The 17,857-nt window shown below is 43.2% G+C and overlaps 1 protein-coding gene across 2 annotated transcripts in view; it reads left to right on the top strand.

Moving 5' to 3' along the window:
• MIA3 (MIA SH3 domain ER export factor 3) overlaps positions 1-17,857 on the top strand; it is a 79,557-nt gene that overhangs the window by 15,425 nt on the left and 46,275 nt on the right. The window contains exons 1-2 of one of the 2 annotated variants that reach the window (XM_057544861.1): positions 11,495-11,660; positions 14,509-14,642. In XM_057544861.1, the coding sequence (XP_057400844.1) occupies positions 11,528-11,660; positions 14,509-14,642 (267 nt within the window). In that variant the 5' untranslated portion in view covers positions 11,495-11,527. Of the gene's footprint in view, positions 1-11,494; positions 11,661-14,508; positions 14,643-17,857 lie in introns of those variants that run through there. The other variant, XM_057544866.1, reaches the window with a different exon arrangement.

The following is a 17,857-nucleotide window of genomic DNA, read 5'->3' as shown; positions in this document are numbered from 1 at the left end:
TACTTTCTGAAGGGTTTTTATCATAAATGGGTGTTGAATTTTGTGGAAAGCTTTTTCTGCATCTATTGAGATGATCATATGGTTTTTGTCCTTCAGTTTGTCAATATGATTTATCACATTGATTGATTTGTGTATATTGAAGAATCCGTGCATTTCTGGGTTAAACCCCACTTGATCATGGTGTATGATCCTTTTAATATGCTGTTGGATTCTGTTTGCTAGTATGTTGTTGAGGATTTTTGCATCTGTGTTCATCAGTGATATTGGCCTGTAGTTTTCTTTCTTTGTGACATCTTTGTCTGGTTTTGGTATCAGGGTGATGGTGGCTTTGTAGAATGAGGTAGGGAGTGTTCCTCCCTCTGCTATAGTTTGGAAGAGTTAGAGAAGGATAGGTGTTAGCTCTTCTCTAAATGTTTGATAGAATTCACCTGTGAAGCCATCTGTTCCTGGAACTTTTGATTGTTGGAACATTTTTAATCACAGTCTCAATTTCAGTGCTTGCGATTGGTCTGTTTATATTTTCTATTTTTTCCTGGTTCAGTCTCAGAAGGTTGTGCTTTTCTAAGAATGTGTCCATTTCTTCCAGGTTATCCATTTTATTGACATATACTTGCTTGTAGTAATCTCTCATGATCCTTTGTATTTCTGCAGTGTCAGTTGTTACTTCTCCTTTTTCATTTCTAATTCTATTAATTTGAGTCTTCTCCCTTTTTTCTTGATGAGTCTGGCTAGTGGTTTATCAATTTTGTTTATCTTCTCAAAGAACCAGCTTTCAGTTTTATGGATCTTTGCTATTGTTTCCTTCACTTCTTTTTCATTTAATTCTGATCTGATCTTTATGATTTCTTTCCTTCTGCTAACTTTGGGGGATTTTTTTGTTCTTCTTTCTCTAATTGCTTTAGGTGTAAGGCTAGGTTGTTTATTTGAGATGTTTCTTGTTTCTTGAGGTAGGATTGTATTGCTGTAAACTTCCCTCTTAGAACTGCTTTTGCTACATCCCACAGGTTTTGAGTCATCGTGTTTTCATTGTCATTTGTTTCTAGGTATTTTCTGATTTCCTCTTTGATTTCTTCAGTGATCTCTTGGTTATTAAGTAGTGTATTGTTTAGCCTCCATGTGTTTATATTTTTTACAGATTTTTTCCTGTAATTGATATCTAGTCTCATAGCGTTGTGGTTGGAAAAGATACTTGATACAATTTCAATTTTGTTAAATTTACCAAGGCTTGATCTGTGACCCATGATCCATCCTGGAGAATGCACCATGAGAACCCGAGAAGAAAGTGTATTCTGTTGGTCCTGGACAGAACGTCCCGTAAATATCAATTAAGTCCATCTTGTTTAATGTATCATTTAAAGCTCTTGTTTCCTTATTTATTCTCATTCTGGATGATCTGTCCATTGGTGAAAGGGGGTGTCAAAGTCCCCCACTGTGATTGTGTTACTGTCAATTTCCCCTTTTATGGTTGTTAGCATTTGCCTTATGTACTGAGGTGCTCCTATGTTGGCTGCCTAAATATCTCCAGTAGTTATATCTTCCTCTTGGATTGACCCCGTGATTGTTATGTAGTGTCCTTCTTTGTCTCTTGTAATACTCTTTATTTTAAAGTCTGCTTTGTCTGATATGAGAATTGCTACTCCATCTTTCTTCTGATTTCCATTTGCATGGAATATCTTTTTCCATCCCCTTACTTTCAGTCTGTATGTGTCCCTAGGTCTTAAGTGGCTCTCTTGTAGACAGCATATATACGGGTCTTATTTTTCTATCCGTTTAGCCAATCTATGTCTTTTGGTTGGAGCATTTAATCCATTTACATTAAGGTAATTATCCATATGTATGTTCCTATTACCATTTTCTTAACTGTTTTGGGTTTGTTATTATAGGTCTTTTCCTTCTCTTGTGTCTCCTGCCTAGAGGAATTCCTTTAGCATTTGTTGTAAAGCTGATTTGGTGGTGCTGAATTCTCTCATCTTTTGCTTGTCTGTAAAGGTTTTAATTTCTCTGTCGAATCTGAATGAGATCCTTGCTGGGTAGATTAATCTTGGTTTTAGGTTTTTCCCTTCCATCACTTTAAATATATCCTGTCACTCCCTTCTGGCTTACAGAGTTTCTGCTGAAAGATCAGCTGTTAACCTTATGGGGATTCCCTTGTATGTTATTTGTTGCTTTTCCCTTGCTGCTTTGAATATATTTTCTTTGTATTTAATTTTTGAGAGTTTGATTAATATATCTTGGCATGTTTCTCCTTGGATTTTCCTGTGTGAGACTATCTGCGCTTCCTGGACTTGATGAACTATTTCCTTTCCCATATTAGGGAAATTTTCAACTATAATCTCTTCAAATATTTTCTCAGTCCCTTTCTTTTTCTTTTCTTCTCCTGGGACCCCTATAATTCGAATATTGGTGCATTTAATGTTGTCCCAGAGGTCTCTAAGACTATCCTCAATTCTTTTCATTCTTTTTTCTTTATTCTGCTCTGCGGTAATTATTTCCACTATTTTATCTTCCAGGTCACTTATCCGTTCTTCTGCCTCAGTTATTCTGCTATTGATTCCTTCTAGAGAATTTTAAATTTCATTTATTGTGTTGTTCATCATATTTTTTTTGCTCTTTATTTCTTCTAGGTACTTGTTAAATGTTTCTTGTATTTTCTCCATTCTATTTCCAAGATTTTGGATCATCTTTACTATCATGACTCTGAACTCTTTTTCAGGTAGACTGCCTATTTCCTCTTCATTTGTTTGGTCTGGTGGGTTTTTACCTTGCTCCTTCATCTGCTGTGTGTTTCTCTGTCTTCTCATTTTGCTTAGCTTACTGTGTTGGGGGTCTCCTTTTCGCAGGCTACAGGTTCATAGTTCCCGTTGTTTTTGGTCTCTGCCCCCAGTGGCTAAGGTTGGTTCAGTGGGTTGTGTAGGCTTCTTGGTGGAGGGGACTGGTGCCTGTGTTCTGGTGGATGAGGCTGGGTCTTGTCTTTCTGGTGGGCAGGACCACGTCCATGGTGTGTTTTGGGGTGTCTGTGCACATACTGTGATTTTAGGCAACCTCTCTGCTAATGGGTGGCATTGTGTTCCTGTCTTGCTAGTTGTTTGGCATGGGGTGTCCAGCACTGGAGCTTGCTCATCATTGAGTGCAGCTGGGTCTTAGCGTTGAGATGGAGATCTCTGGGAGAGCTTTTGCTGTTTCATATTATGTGGAGCCAGGTGGTCTCTGGTGGACCAGTGACCTGAACTCGGCTCTCCCACCTCAGAGGCTCAGGCCTGACACCTGGCCAGAGCAACAAGACCCTGTCAGCCACATGGCTCAGAAGAAAAGGGAGAAAGAAGGAAAGAAAGAAAGAGAGAGAGAGGGAGGGAGGGAGGGAGAGAGAGGGAGGGAGGGAGGGAGGGAGGGAGAGAGAGAGAGAAAGAGAGAAGGAAAGAAAGAAAGAAGGAAGGAAAGAAAAAATAAAGTTATTAAAATAAAAAATAAGTATTAAAAATAAAAAAAATTAGAAAGTAATAAAAAGAAAGAAGAAGAGAGCAACCATACCAAAAAACAAATCCACCAATGATAACAAGTGCTAAAAACTATACTAAAGGGCTTCCCTGGTGGCGCAGTGGTTGAGAATCTGCCTGCTAATGCAGGGGACACGGGTTCGAGCCCTGGTCTGGGAAGATCCCACATGCCACGGAGCAGCTGGGCCCGTGAGCCACAATTGCTGAGCCTGCGCGTCTGGAGCCTGTGCCCCGCAACGGGAGGGGCCGCGATGGAGAAAGGCCCGCGCACCGCGATGAAGAGCGGTCCCCGCACCGCGATGAAGAGTGGCCCCCGCTTGCCGCAACTGGAGAAAGCCCTCGCACGAACCGAAGACCCAATACAGACAAAAATAAATTAATTAATTAATTAAAAAGAAAATCCTTAAAAAAAAAAAAAAAAAAAACTATACTAAAAAAAATAAAAACAAAAAAACAGACAGACAGAACCCTAGGACAAATGGTAAAAGCAAAGCTATACAGACAAAAATCACACAAAGAAGCATACACATACACACTCACAAAAAGAGAAAAAGGAAAAAAATATGTATATCTATATATAAAAAAAAAGGCAGAAGAGAGCAACCAAATCAATATATCTACCAATGATAATAAACTGTAAATACTAAAGTAAGATAAACATAAATCCAGGAACAAATTAGATGCAGAAAGCAAACCCCAGGTCTACAGTTGCTCCCAAAGTCCACTGCCTCAATTTTGGGATGATGCGTTGTCTATTCAGCTATTCCACATATGCAGGGTACATCAAGTTGATTGTGGAGATTTAATCTGCTGCTCCTGAGGCTGCTGGGAGAGGTTTCCCTTTCTCTTCTTTGTTCGCACAGCTCCCGGGGTTCAGCTTTGGATTTGGACCCGCCTCTGCGTGTAGGACGCCTGAGGGCGTCTGTTCTTCGCTCAGACTGGACGGGGTTCAAGTAGCAGCTGATTACGGTGCTCTGGCTCACTCAGGCCAGGGTGTGGGCGGGGTACGGAATGCGGGGCGAGCCTGCTGCCGCAGAGGCCAGTGCCACGTTGCAACAGCCTGAGGAGCGCTGTGTGTTCTCCTGGGGAAGTTGTCCCTGGATCATGAGACCCTGGCATTGGCAGGCTGCACAGTCTCTCAGGAGGGGAGGTGTGGACTTGTGCTCGCACACAGGCTTCTTGGTGGCGGCAGCAGCAGCCTTAGCATCTCATGCCCGTCTCTGGTGTCTGTGCTGATGGCTGTGGCTCACTTCTGTCTCTGGAGCTCATTTAGGCGGTGATCTGAATCCCCTCTCCTCACGCACCCCAAAACAATGGTCTCCTGCCTCTTAGGCAGGTCCAGACTCTTTCCCGGACTCCTTCCCAGCTAGCTGTGGCGCACTAGCCCCCTTCAGGCTGTGTTCACGCAGCTAACCCCAGTCCTGTCCCTGGGGTCTGACCTCCGAAGCCCGAGCCTCAGCTTCCAGCCCCATCCCGCCACCCACCCCAGCGGGTGAGCAGACAAGCCTCTCGGGTTGGTGAGTGCTGGTCAGCACCTATCCTCTGTGTGGGAATCTCTCTGCTTTGCCCTCCGCACCCCTGTTGCTGTGCTCTCCTCCGTGGCTCCAAAGCTTCCCCTTTTTCCAACCCTCACCCCGTCTCCACCAGTGAAGGGGCTTCCTAGTGTGAGGAAACTTTTCCTCCTTCACAGCTCCCTCCCAGAGGTGCAGGTCCCGTCCCTAAGCTTTTGTCTCTGTTTTTTCTTTTTCCTTTTGCCCTACCCAGGTACATGGGGAGTTTCTTGCCTTTTGGGAAGTCTGAGGTCTTCTGCCAGCGTTCAGTAGGTGTTCTGTAGGAGTTGTTCCACATGTAGATGTATTTCTGATGTATTTGTGGGGAGGAAGGTGATCTCCATGTCTTACTCCTCCGCCATCTTGAAGGTCTCCCTATTATAGTCTTCTTAGTGGATATGAAATGATAGCTCATTGTAGTTTTGATAGTTCATTGTGGTTTTGATTTCCTAATGGCTAATCATGTTAATCATCTTTTCATCTACTTATTGACCATTATATATTTTCTTTGGAGAAATGTCTATTCAAATTATTTGCCTATTTTTAACTAGGTTATTTGTCTTTTTATTATTAAACTTAAAGAGTTCCTTATATATTCTAGATCTAAGTCCCTTATCAGATATATGAATGGCAAATATGGTTGTCTTTTCACTGTCTTGATTAGATCCTTTGAAGAGCAGAGGTTTTAAATTTGATGAAGTCCAATTTATCTATTTTTTATTTGGTTGCTTATGCTTTTAGGGTCATACCTAAGTCATCATTGACTACTCCAAGATTTCTCCCTATGTTTTCTTCAAGGATTTTCAATCTTCCCAATTTTACATTTAAGACTGTGATCCATTTTGAGTTAATTTTTGTATGTGGCTAAGGTAGAGTTCAGTTTTATTCTTTTGCATGTAGATATTCAATTGTCCCAGCACCACATGTTGAAAAGACTTCACCTTATCTTTGAAAAATATTTTCACGTGATATACAACTCCAGAATTTCATACTTTACCCCCAGCACTTTAAATATATTGATCTTCTGTCTTCTGGCTTGCATGTTTCCAAAGAGAAATTTATCTTTACTCCTACGTACATAGTGTGTCTGTTTTCTCTAGACGAGTTTCAATTTTTTTTCATTATCACTGGTTTTAAGCAATTTGACGTGCATTGGTTTAATTTTATTCATGTTTCTTGTGTTTGGGGTTTGTTGAGCTTCTTAGATCTGAGTTTTCATCTTATTTGGAATGCTTTCATTCGTTATTTCTTCAGATACCTTTTCTGTCTCCTACCTCCTTTAGGGACCCCAATTACATAAATATTGGGCTAACCGAAGGTGTCCACACTGATGCTCTGTTCATTTCTTTCAGTTTCTTTGTTTCATTTTGGGGAGTTTATATAACTATGTCTTCAAGTTCACTAATATTTTCTTCTGTGTCTAATCTACTGTCAATCCTGTCCAGTGTATTTTTCATGTCAGCCATTGGTTTATTCACCTAAGTTTGATTTGGATCATTTTTCTATCCTCTATGTTTTCCTTTACATGTTTATGCTTTCCTACAGAATCTTGAACATATGAAATATAATTGTGTTAATGTCCTGTGTAATAATTCTATCATCTGTGTCATTTTGGAACATTCCTATTGATTGATTTTTCTTTTCATTATGGTTTGTATTTTCCTGCTTCTTTGCATACTTCATAATTTTTTTTTGTATTCCAGACATTGTGAATTTACCTTGTTGAGTGTTGGATATTTTGTACTCTTTTAAATAATCTTGACCTCTGTTCTGGAATGCAGTTAATTTACTTGAAAACATTTTTATCTTTTCAAGGCTTGTTTTCAAGCCTTGTTAGGCAGGATAAGAGTAGCTTTAGATCTTAGGCTGATTTTTCCCTTTACTGAGTACTCTACCTGATGAACTGAATATGACAGGTTTTTCACTCTGGCTAGTGAAAATACAAACTATTCTCTACTCCAGTGATTGTTCTCCTTTTTCCCTCAGTGGTTCTTTCCTTGGCCTCAGGTAGTTCCTCACACACAGGCACTTATCATTACTCAGTTGGAGACTTGAGAGAAACCTTATGCAGATCTCTGGAGCTCTCTCTGCAAAGTTCTCTTTTTTTCCGTGTAGCTCTCTTCTCTCCTGTACTCTTCCCTTACGCATTCCAGCTGTGTTGGCCTCCCCAAACTTGCAAATCTGTCTCTTCAACTCAACGTGATCACCTGTTTGAGTTTCCCTTTTCTGGTTGTGTCCTGGAAACTTTATCTGGGAAGTAAGTTGGGACAATCATAGCACTCGCCTCATTTGTTCCACTTATTTTAGGGGTCACTGCCTATACTGTTTGTTGTCCAATGTCTAAAAATTATCATTTCATAGATTTTGTCTAGTTTTCTAGATACTGAATTGAAGCACAGAGGGAGGGTAAATCTAGTCCCTGTTACTCCCTCTAGATTGGAAGCCATAGTCCTTAAGAAATGTTTTATCCTATTCTCTGGACTCTGAGTGGTTTCAGCATTGGGAACAGACTGGGTTATTTCTGATAACTTCAGTGTTAGGCCTTATGGATGTTCCTGGGTAGGCACGATGGGAGGTTTACAATGATATATGTTATTATGCTGTCCTCTCTTTGTTTCAGATGTACTTGTGTTGTTTTCTCAATCAGATTGCAAATTCTCTAAGGTCAGGGACCCTCCATACCTTATACTTTATGCTCTCCCCGCCACCAAACTACACACATTTATTTTTTGACTTTTACTCAACCTTTACTTAGTGGAAATTCCGTTTGAGGTGTTAACAAATAATGTACTTGAGATTAGAATTTATGTTGAACATCTGTGTTTAAATGCTATGAGTAAAGCTGAATGCTGATTCATCCACTATAACTATATATATGCAGGCAGGAAGAACTACTACCACCACTCTCACTGTGGTCAGCTGAGATTTTTTTTTGATTAGCCACCAAACTTGTTAATATCTCTTTAAGGCAATAATAATAGTAAAAAATAATGCACATAAACCCCTGGAAAATCTACAAACTAAGCAGCCAGTTCCTTAGTAACTGAGTACTCTCACTCCTCATATAAAAGCATATGCGAAAATCAGTCAAATTAAATATTAGTGAAGTGATATTCAGTTAGGTCATTTTGGAATTTTGCTTTTTCCACCAATGAATTGTCATTAATACTGCTCTAAATAGAAATAACAAAAATGAAAATGACCTCTTGATCTGCTTTAATATTCTGATAAGATACAGAAAAAGAGTACAGTGCAATTTCATTCACTCCCTACGCAACAAATACGCCCTCCATCAACAGTGCATATTTTCCAAGTTTGGTTTCCAGTGTTGAGGGTGCCGCTGAAGGGAAAACACAAGATGCCTTGGTCTCGTGGCATATTCCCTCTCGGTGCTATTTATATATGGAGCCTCCACGTACGTTAATAGTGTAGTATATTTACAATACATGAGGAATTACGGGTTCATCTATCAGATCATTTGTTGAGTACCTCATACATTCTAGACGTTTTTGACATTTTCCTTGGGGATTATGTTACACAATGAGCAAGGCAAATTCCTTTCTCCCATGAAGCTTATATTTGGGGGAGGGGGGCAGTCAAATAGATAAACAAATGTAAGGCAGGTGGTAACTGCTCTGAAGAAAAATAAAGCAGGGTGATGGGCTAGGTAATCATGGGAAGGAGTTCTTGTTTATATAGGGTGATCAGGGAAGGCATCTCTAATAAGATATGGTATTGTTACAGACCCTTGATGAAGTGAGGGAACTAGTTAGCCAAGCAGACTATTTAGGGGAACCGTTCCAGGCTGAGGGAAAATTGCAAGTGCAAATGCTCTGATGCAGGAGTGTGCTTGGTGTATTTGAGCGAAACTAACAGAGCCAGGGGAGAGTGCTAGGAAATGGGGGTAAAACGGATGAGCAGGGTCAGGTCAAATAAGACAGTGCAGTCCATAATAAAGTCATTGCATCTGACTTGGAAGTGGAAAGCTAGAGGAAGGTTTTGAGTAGAGGAGAGACATGACCACATTTATATCACGAAATGATCGCTCTGGCTGCTATTGAGACAATAGACTTTGGGAGGGCAGGGCAGAAGCAGAGAGAACAGTGAGGAGGCTACTGCAGTCTTTCAGTTGAGAGATGATGGTGGCTTGGCCTGCAGTGTTAGCATAGGAGACGGTGAGGAGTGGTCAGATCCTGGACGTATTGCAAATGCTTATGCTGAGTGAAAGAAGTCAGACAAAAAAGAATACATAATGTATGATTCGATTTATATCAAATTCTAGAAACTATTCAATACAAATCAATCTGTAGCAACAGAAGGTTGTTTGGAGACGGGCAGGGGAGGGGAGGGAGGGATTGCAAAGAAGCATGAGGACTCTTTTTGGGGTAATGGATATGTTAATTACCTTGATAGTGGTGGTGGTCTCACGAGTGTGTATGTGTCAAAACTTATCAAATTGTAAACTATCAATGTGTGCAATTTATTGTATGTCAATTACACCTCAGTAAAGCAATTCAAAGAGAGTGCCCAGGATTGTCTGATGGATTGGACTTTGGGGTATGAGACAAAGAGAAGTCAAGAACAGTTTGTAAGTTTTTGACTTGAACACCTGGGAAATAGAATTAAATGGCCAGTTATTGAGATAGGAAAGATTGAAAGGAGCATGGTTTGAGAGAGAAAATAAGAAGTTTGCTTTTCAACATATGAAGTTGGAGATGCCTATTAGACACACCTAAGATTCTAAAGCAATGAAACACAGAGTAGAAAAGAAAAGAAGAACTCCTCATGGCACTGCTGTTTGGACAGTCACCTAATCTATTGTACATTCTCTCCAGACAGCATGGAAACGACACTGGACCAATGGGACATCTCATGGCCCCTATAGATAAACAACTGTGAACATCTCTCATCTTTTCCTTTATTCAGCATTATGGTTTGCATGGATGGGCCACATTCTTTCCTCTTGCTTTTAAAGAATCCAGTCAGTTTAGGAAACCAACTAATGCATTTGATTGGCATTCAAGGTTGATAAATAGCCTTGGCAGAGACAACAGTGAGAAGACCCTGGTCACAGACAAATGCAATGTACTCATCTTGAAAATGAAGATAGTAATAGGACCTACTATTGTTGTGAAGATACATTAAACAAATTGATTATATATATATATACACACCTTAGAATAACACTTGGACGTAAAGAAACTGCTCAATAAATGTTAGCCACTATTGATTAGCTTTTTCCTCCTAACGACATTTATTCTTTTTTAATTAATTTTATTTTATTTATGGCTGTGTTGGGTCTTCGTTTCTGTGCGAGGGCTTTCTCTAGTTGTGGCAAGCGGGGGCCACTCTTCATCGCGGTGCGCGGGCCTCTCACTATCGCGGCCTCTCGTTGCGGAGCACAGGCTCCAGACGCGCAGGCTCAGCAGTTGTGGCTCACGGGCCTAGTTGCTCCACGGCATGTGGGATCTTCCCAGACCAGGGCTCGAACCCGCGTCCCCTGCATTGGCAGGCAGACTCTCAACCACTGCGCCACCAGGGAAGCCCGACATTTATTCTTTAGTCGTTTTGATGTGAGTTGTTTCCACTAAATTGTGGGCTTCTTTAGACAAAGGCCTGATATCTTGTCTGTTGATCTACGTGTTTCCCCTCACCATCCTAATGCTTTGTCCAGCGTCTGGCCTGAAATAATAGCATAAAAGGGAAGCTCAATATATTTGCATGGAATTAAATTATTCTCCCCTTATGGATAAAGACCCCCAAATCTGAAGATCTCAGCATGAGGAGCCATTGCCCACCTCCAACCCCCAGGGCCGGGGGTGGGGAAAAAGACCAAGCAGGCCACCGGCTCTATTGTACGTCACCGACCCACCATTCCACTGACACCTCCCTTTCCTAATATAAGAGGGTCATGGGATGGGGCCCCCCAAAACCCCTGGGAGTCAGAAGAAGACGGAATCTCGAACTGGAGACTATCAGTGGTAAATCGTGGGTGGGATTTGGTAGTTCGGAAAAGGAGGTACCAAAGCAAGAAGGGGGGGTGAGGGTGAGCAAGCTGGAGACGAACCAGAAATCAGAAGCTGCAAGAAGGTGTCAAAGAAGACCTGCTGTTGGGATGGCGCGGGGTCGGGGGATCCAAAGTCGCAGAGAGGGGTGGGCGAGGGAGGGAGTCTCGCGGAGGGCCGACTGCGAATGGACAGGGGCAAAGGCAGGCGATTGGACGAGGGAGAAGATAGAGTCCCGGTTGCCAAGGCAGCAACCGGAGGAGAAAGCCTTGGGAAGGAGGTGCGAGTGCGGGTCCCCCTCCTCCTCCCGGACCCCCTCCATCCCCTCCCGGAGGCCGTGCTGACGTGTCGGTCAAGGACTCACACCCCGGCGGGCGCCGCCCCGCCCCGCCGCGCGTCCCCCCGCCCCCCGCGCTCCGCCCGCCGCCCCGCCCGGGCCGCCTCCTCCGCGTCACCGGCTCCGCGAGGTGACCACAACATGGCTGCGGCGCCGGGACTCCTCTTGTGGCTGCTCCTGCTCAGGCCGCTCTGGCGGGTACCCGGCCAGCCGGACCCGGACACCGTCCGGCGCTTCTCGCAGCACAAACTCTGCGCGGACGACGAATGCAGCAGTGAGTGCCCGGGAGGGCGGCGCGGGGGCGGGGGCTCGGCAGCGCACCAAGCCGGCCCGGGGGGCGCAGGCCGGGCGGGCAGAGCGCCGAGGTGGGCGAGCCCCGGGTCCTTGCGTCTGTCCCCTCCGGCCCTGCGGGCGCCCGGGCCAGCCGGCCCCGGCCGTGGGGGGCTGCACCTCCCACTTGTTGCCAGCTGTTCATTTTTCCTTTGCCGACGGAGGCGGGGGGTGGGGGTGGGGGGGTCGGAGGTGGCCTCCGGTTTCCCCGGGGATCGCTCACAGCGTCCCCTCCTCCGGCCCGCCCCGGTTCCGAGGAAGGATGGGGTGGCGCGCCGCGCTCCCTGGGCTCCCCGCGCTGCCCGCAAGCGCTATCCTGCCCCCTCGGCGGGGACCTCGCTGGGTGCAGTCCGGGGGCAGATGCGCTAAGGGCTCGGTGGGCGTCTTCCCTGCGGCAGGTTGCTGGTGGGGCTCGGCAAAGGCTTCCTGGCGCTGCCGCTTCGCCCCTCTGCTTCACTGGGATTCGGGGCTCGGACCGCCTTTTGAACAGGGATTGGAGTTTAGGTTTGGGACGAGCCTGGAGTCCAGGCTTGCGGTGTGTTCCAAGGTCTCCTCCCCGGCTCTGCCTCAGTTCTGTCATTTCTGTGCTTGGAAGGCTCCTGCATGCAGCCAGGCAGGGAGGGCACCGGAAAGGCCAAAATCTTTCGTTCTCGAAAGAGGCCACCTGGGACCAGCAGCCTCCTTTTCGCGCAGGAAGCGGAATGGTTCCCTAACCGCGAATTGGCGGTGGGAGGGCGGACTGCGGGCGTTGAGGAGGGCAGAGAGCCCCAAACTCAGGTGAAGAGGATTGTTAAAGTAAAAACAGTAAATACTGCAAGAGTTTTATAAACCCAACTAGCTTCAGCCTTAATCATTTGTGCTCTTGGGCTGTCTTCCTGTGTGTTTGCCGGACAAGTATCATCCTTGTGGCCTCCCGGCCGGTCTCAAATAACCTTGTAAACTTACCGATAACCGCTTCAGAAACGGTTGTTCATCTGTTGTAACCAGTACCTATAGAAAAATGTTCGTTCTGAGGAGGCCGAAGCCTACAGTTTAGCTATTTATATTCAAAATGGGTGTTATTCGAAACCAAATTTCACTATTTGAAGAACTGTAGCACTGCCAGCCGTTAGAGGAAAGAAAGGAGACAGTCTTTGATTTGTGTTAAGCCATTCCTAGAAGTAACCCTAGGACTGATGTAAATAAACGCCACAAAAGTGGAGCAACTTCCATGAATTGTTCCTGCAGTTTTCTCAGAGTAAATCCGGGTTATTAGCAAGCAGGGTTGGATATAGCAGATGTTTGCTATTCGTTGCTTTCAAGCACTATCCTACCTGGGTTCCTCAAAACCAGTTACCTAGAGAATCACATCACTGATGCTTCCTTAGTATGGAGACATGGTGTTGGAAGGGCCCATGGTGGTCACATAACATGAGAAATGGCATGTGTCAAAACAGATGTAACCAAACACAACAGGCAGCAGCTAGAGCAGGCTCTGGGTCTGTGTTGTGTTGCCTAAAGTGTTTACTTAGTAAGGTGTGTGCCTGTGAGCTGTCTTTGTGTGCTTTTCAGATAGCTGTTCCTTAGTGTGCACTATGTTGTTATCTGATTTATTATTACAAATCTGCAGTGATCTCTTTTAAGGGGGAATAAGAGATACATTGCCGTTTCCAATTCTGATAGAATCCCCAGTCTTAAATTGTCCATCACCTTCGACTTGGCCTCTCAGCTAATTATATCTGAATTAGGATGCTGACATGTATTAAAATAATAAGATTCTAGCTTTAAAATCCGAATAACCCCCTTTATATGTTTGTCCCTCAAATACGTATTTAAAGATGTGCTTTAATGTACTTATTGCTAATTGGCTGTTAAAAAAAGTGTTACTTCCCTTTCATTCTTCTTTTTCTCTGCTGCTTAATTGCATTTATTGTCCATTTCATCTTACATTAGAAACTGTGTATTTGGCCAACAAAAAGAAAAATATTGCTTCTACCAATTTCTAGATCGAGTGTGATTTGTCCTGCATTTTAAGACTGAAGGTAACTACTAAACAATTCTCATAGTTTTGCTTGTCCCTGCCACATATGATTTTGTTTATAGAAACAAAACCCACTTGCCTACTTTTGATTTTGTTTATAGAAATAAATAAACCTTAATGTTGGGTATAGTCAACATTATATACTTTCAGAAAAATAATATCTTGTAATGTGACTGGATCCATAATAGGGTGTGATGTCCTTTCCCATTAATTTATCCATCTACTGAGGGAGAGAGCAACTTGACTGCAAATGAAATGGACAGTGTTTACTGCTGCGTGGCAACAGTTACAGCCACTTAAAGATATAGGGCCTTTCAGCGGTTAGTTCAAGTTAATTGACCCCTTGGGGGTTCTTGGGTGCTCTCCCCAGTTACCTGTTATCTCTGCATTTAGTCATGCTTACACTAGTAGCATCTGCGCTCGAATTTACCCAACTGCAAAATGAAGCTTTTTATGATTATGCAACAGCAAAGACTGAGGACTAGACAGAGAGGGAACCAAGAGCTTCACTTGAGACCAGCCATGTGTGGCGGTGGACGCATTGGGAAAGTTTCCCTGTCTCCTGTTTACTTGCAGGGGGATGTCATGATCTATAACAAATAAAGCTCTGTAGAGGCTTTGCGCATATGAGTTGAAAGCGATTGGGTCCAGAGAGTACTGGAGAAACTTGATTGTTGTTTACAGTGGATTCTTATATTTCCTGATCAGCCAATATGGACTGTGGAAGTTGAATCCTGATATCTGCTTGTTTTTTTTCTCTCTTTATATACAGTGTTAATGTACCGGGGTGAGGCTCTGGAAGATTTTACAGGCCCGGATTGTCGTTTTGTGAATTTTAAAAAAGGTGACCCTGTATATGTCTACTATAAACTGGCAGGGGGATCGCCTGAAGTTTGGGCTGGAAGTGTAAGTAAAAATTTGACATACTTAATTTTCTTCCTTTTTATTGGCTTGTTTAGCACTGTAGATTTTTTTTTTTAATTTTATTTATTTATTTTGGGCTGCTTTGGTTCTTCGTTGCTGTGCGCGGGCTTTCTCTAGTTGCGGCGGGCGGGGGCTACTCTTCGTTGCGGTGCGTGGGCTTCTTATTGCAGTGGCTTCTCTTGTTGCGGAGCACGGGCTCTAGGCGCGCGGGCTTCAGTAGTCGTGGCTCGCGAGCTCTAGAGCGCAGGCTTAGTAGTTGTGGCACGTGGGCTTAGTTGCTCTGCGGGATGTGGGATCTTCCCGGGCCAGGGCTCGAACCCGTGTCCCCTGCATTGGCAGGCGGATTCTTAACCACTGCGCCACCAGGGAAGCCAGCACTGTAGATTTAAGAAACTGTTTCTTGGGGTCTTTGATGGAGTTAACCTGTCCTCTCTGCTAGACTGTGGAAAAAGAGGATGGTTCTGTGTCCCCAGCTGGGGACACAGAAGAGGGACTTCAACAGAACTGAGCTGCTTCTGGCTATCACTCCTCAGCATCAAGTTCTAGGCCTTACCAGCCACAGATGCTCCATACATAGTAAATAAGGATGTGGTGGATATATATACAATAGAGTATTATTCAGCCGTGAAAAGATTGCAGTCTTGCCATTTGCAACAACATGGATGGATCTGGAGGTTGTTGTGCTTCGTGAAATAAGGCAGAGAAAGACAAATACTGTACGTTATCACTTATAAGTAGACTCTAAAAAGTAAAAACGAATGAATGTAACAGAACAGAAGCAGACTCACAGATGCAGAAAACAAACTAGTAGTTACCAATGGTGAAACCTGAAAAATCTTAACTTCATTGTTTCAAAAAGGAAGTATTTGTGGGCTTAATCCTGTAAAGTATGCAAGGTAGTGTTTCAGGTATTCACGTTTAGAGTTAATTTTAAAAATAATTTTTTTCTAAATTATTCACATACCTAATCATGTGTGCTGTTTCTGTTAAAAAAGCAAAATGTCATTTTCACTGTGTGCTTTCTTGCTTGTTTTGCTTGCAACTGCTGGGGCATCCTTTTCCTGCTTTTTTGGACAATTGCTCCCCCAAGTTCACTGAAGCAGCTCTATTCCCAGCCAGCTCTGTGGGTGCCAGGACAGCAGACATGGAAATCAGTGACTTTGTCATGCTTTGATGTTTTTAATGAGGAGATTCACTAGGAGTGACCTGATTGGGATGCTTATGAGCTCTTGTCCTTTCCTTTTTATGTGATGTGTGGACTGGTTATTTACTGAAAGCAATAAGAGTCCTCAATGCCCTTAGGATTGTACAAACTTAGAGATACACCCAGTCCCAAATGTGAAAATTTTCACTCTCAATAAAACACCAAACAAACAACAGGAAAGAGGGCTTGAGAATCCCCCATCGGGAAAAATCGATTTGTTTTGCTGGCAGTCCAGATTCCTAGGGAGGGGTCTTGTAAGACCATCTGGTCAGGTACAGCCCTTGTATTTAGGCGGGATCCCAGTTGAATCACCATATTCAAAGAAGAATCTATTCTGTTTCTTTCAAGTCTACTGCATGAGATTTCTTGATAGTCTGTACTCTTGGAACATTTTTTCGAAGTCCCTAGGCTGTGTTTTTCATATAGTGGTGAAGCTGGAGCGTTTGGATAAGTGAACTTGACTTTGCATTTTCCCTCTTCCACACCTTTGCTCACAACCATATTCACGTCTAGAAAGGCTGCCAATCTTTCTGGTTCCCAACTCTGACCCTGCCTTCCTAGGGAAGCACTGCCCTCAGCTCCCAGCCAGAAGGGATCTTTGCTGTCTAATAATTGTTTACGTGGCACTTTGTTTGCACTGCTCATGTGGCGTTCCTTTTACTGCCTTGTGTTGTAGTTAATGTGTGTACTGTCTTTCCTCCTGTGAAGTCAAAAGCTCTGTAACGGCAGGGCCCATGTCTTACCCATTTTCCTTGTGAATATTTCCTTTCAGGGCAGCGGCACTTATTTACATTTGTCTTAATAGTAGCTTATGCAGAATTTGTTCTCTTGAAACAATTCCCTTCCCCTGCCTTCCCTTCCCTTGCCTTGCCTTCCCTTCCCTTCCCTTGCCTTCCCTTCCCTTGCCTTGCCTTGCCTTCCCTTTCCCTTTCCCTTGCCTTGCCTTGCCTTGCCTTCCCTTCCCTTCCCTTCCCTTCCCTTCCCTCCCCTCCCCTCCCCTCCCCTCCCCTCCCCTCCCCTCCCCTCCCCTCCCCTCCCCTTTTCTTTCTTTTCCCAAATCAAATCAGCAGTTCCTTGGCAGAGATGATATACGGAAGCAAAATTAGATATAAAGCTTACTTTCAGTCATGAGGGCCCATGATTCTGCATCTTTTTGTCAGATCATAAGAAACAGGACCCACTCAATGTAAAATTACGAGTATTTTATGACCTATGGTCTCAGTTGACAAAGATTATACAAAGATAAATGTATTTCCTTTCTCCACATAGCTCTGATTTCTTTCCCTTTTCCATATTCTCTTAATAAAATAAAATTTTCCTAAGAAGGAAGTAAATGTGTTTTCCCTCAGTCTCCTGTGTCATTTCATGAACCTTATACTTAAGGAAATTAAAAACTATCTCTCCTGAGCTTTCAGAATGGTTCTTGTTTTTATTTCTTAGTTTTCATCCTGCAGCTTCTTATTGTTTCTTAGAGTTTCAGACTTTAACTGCTAATGTAGCAATTTAAAATTGCCTCCTCTTATCTAATCTTCAAGGCAGTATTCTACTAAAACTGGCTTTCACATAGTTGCCAGATATAACAAGAGACCTGGTAATGAGGATATTTTAGGGGTTACTGATAAGATAGCCTTTTTTTTTCTTTTTGTGCATTTGATCTGCATGTCAATCTCCTTTAATGATTGGAAAGAGATCTGCTTCTCCCTTTCAGACTGTAGCTAGCAAAAGACAGTGTATGTTTCTCAAGAGGACAAACCTAATATATCTTAGCGGTTAGTGCTATAGATAAATGGGATAATCTTCTATAGTGGTTTACTTTGCAAGAAACTAAGCTTGCTGTGTAATTAGTATGAATTTTATTTTCTCCCCAAATACTTGAAAATCCATTTGTTGAAAAAGCTAGTATAGCCCATGATATCAATAAATATTTGCCTTTTGTTGTAGTGGTCATGCATTTCAGAAATTTTTTTTTTTTTACTTATTAATTTTCATGGCT

Source organism: Balaenoptera acutorostrata, chromosome 1, assembly GCF_949987535.1.
Source record: "Balaenoptera acutorostrata chromosome 1, mBalAcu1.1, whole genome shotgun sequence".
Classification (NCBI taxonomy): domain Eukaryota; kingdom Metazoa; phylum Chordata; class Mammalia; order Artiodactyla; family Balaenopteridae; genus Balaenoptera; species Balaenoptera acutorostrata.
Note: the sequence above shows the minus strand (reverse complement) of the source record. Positions and strands in the feature narration are given on the sequence as shown.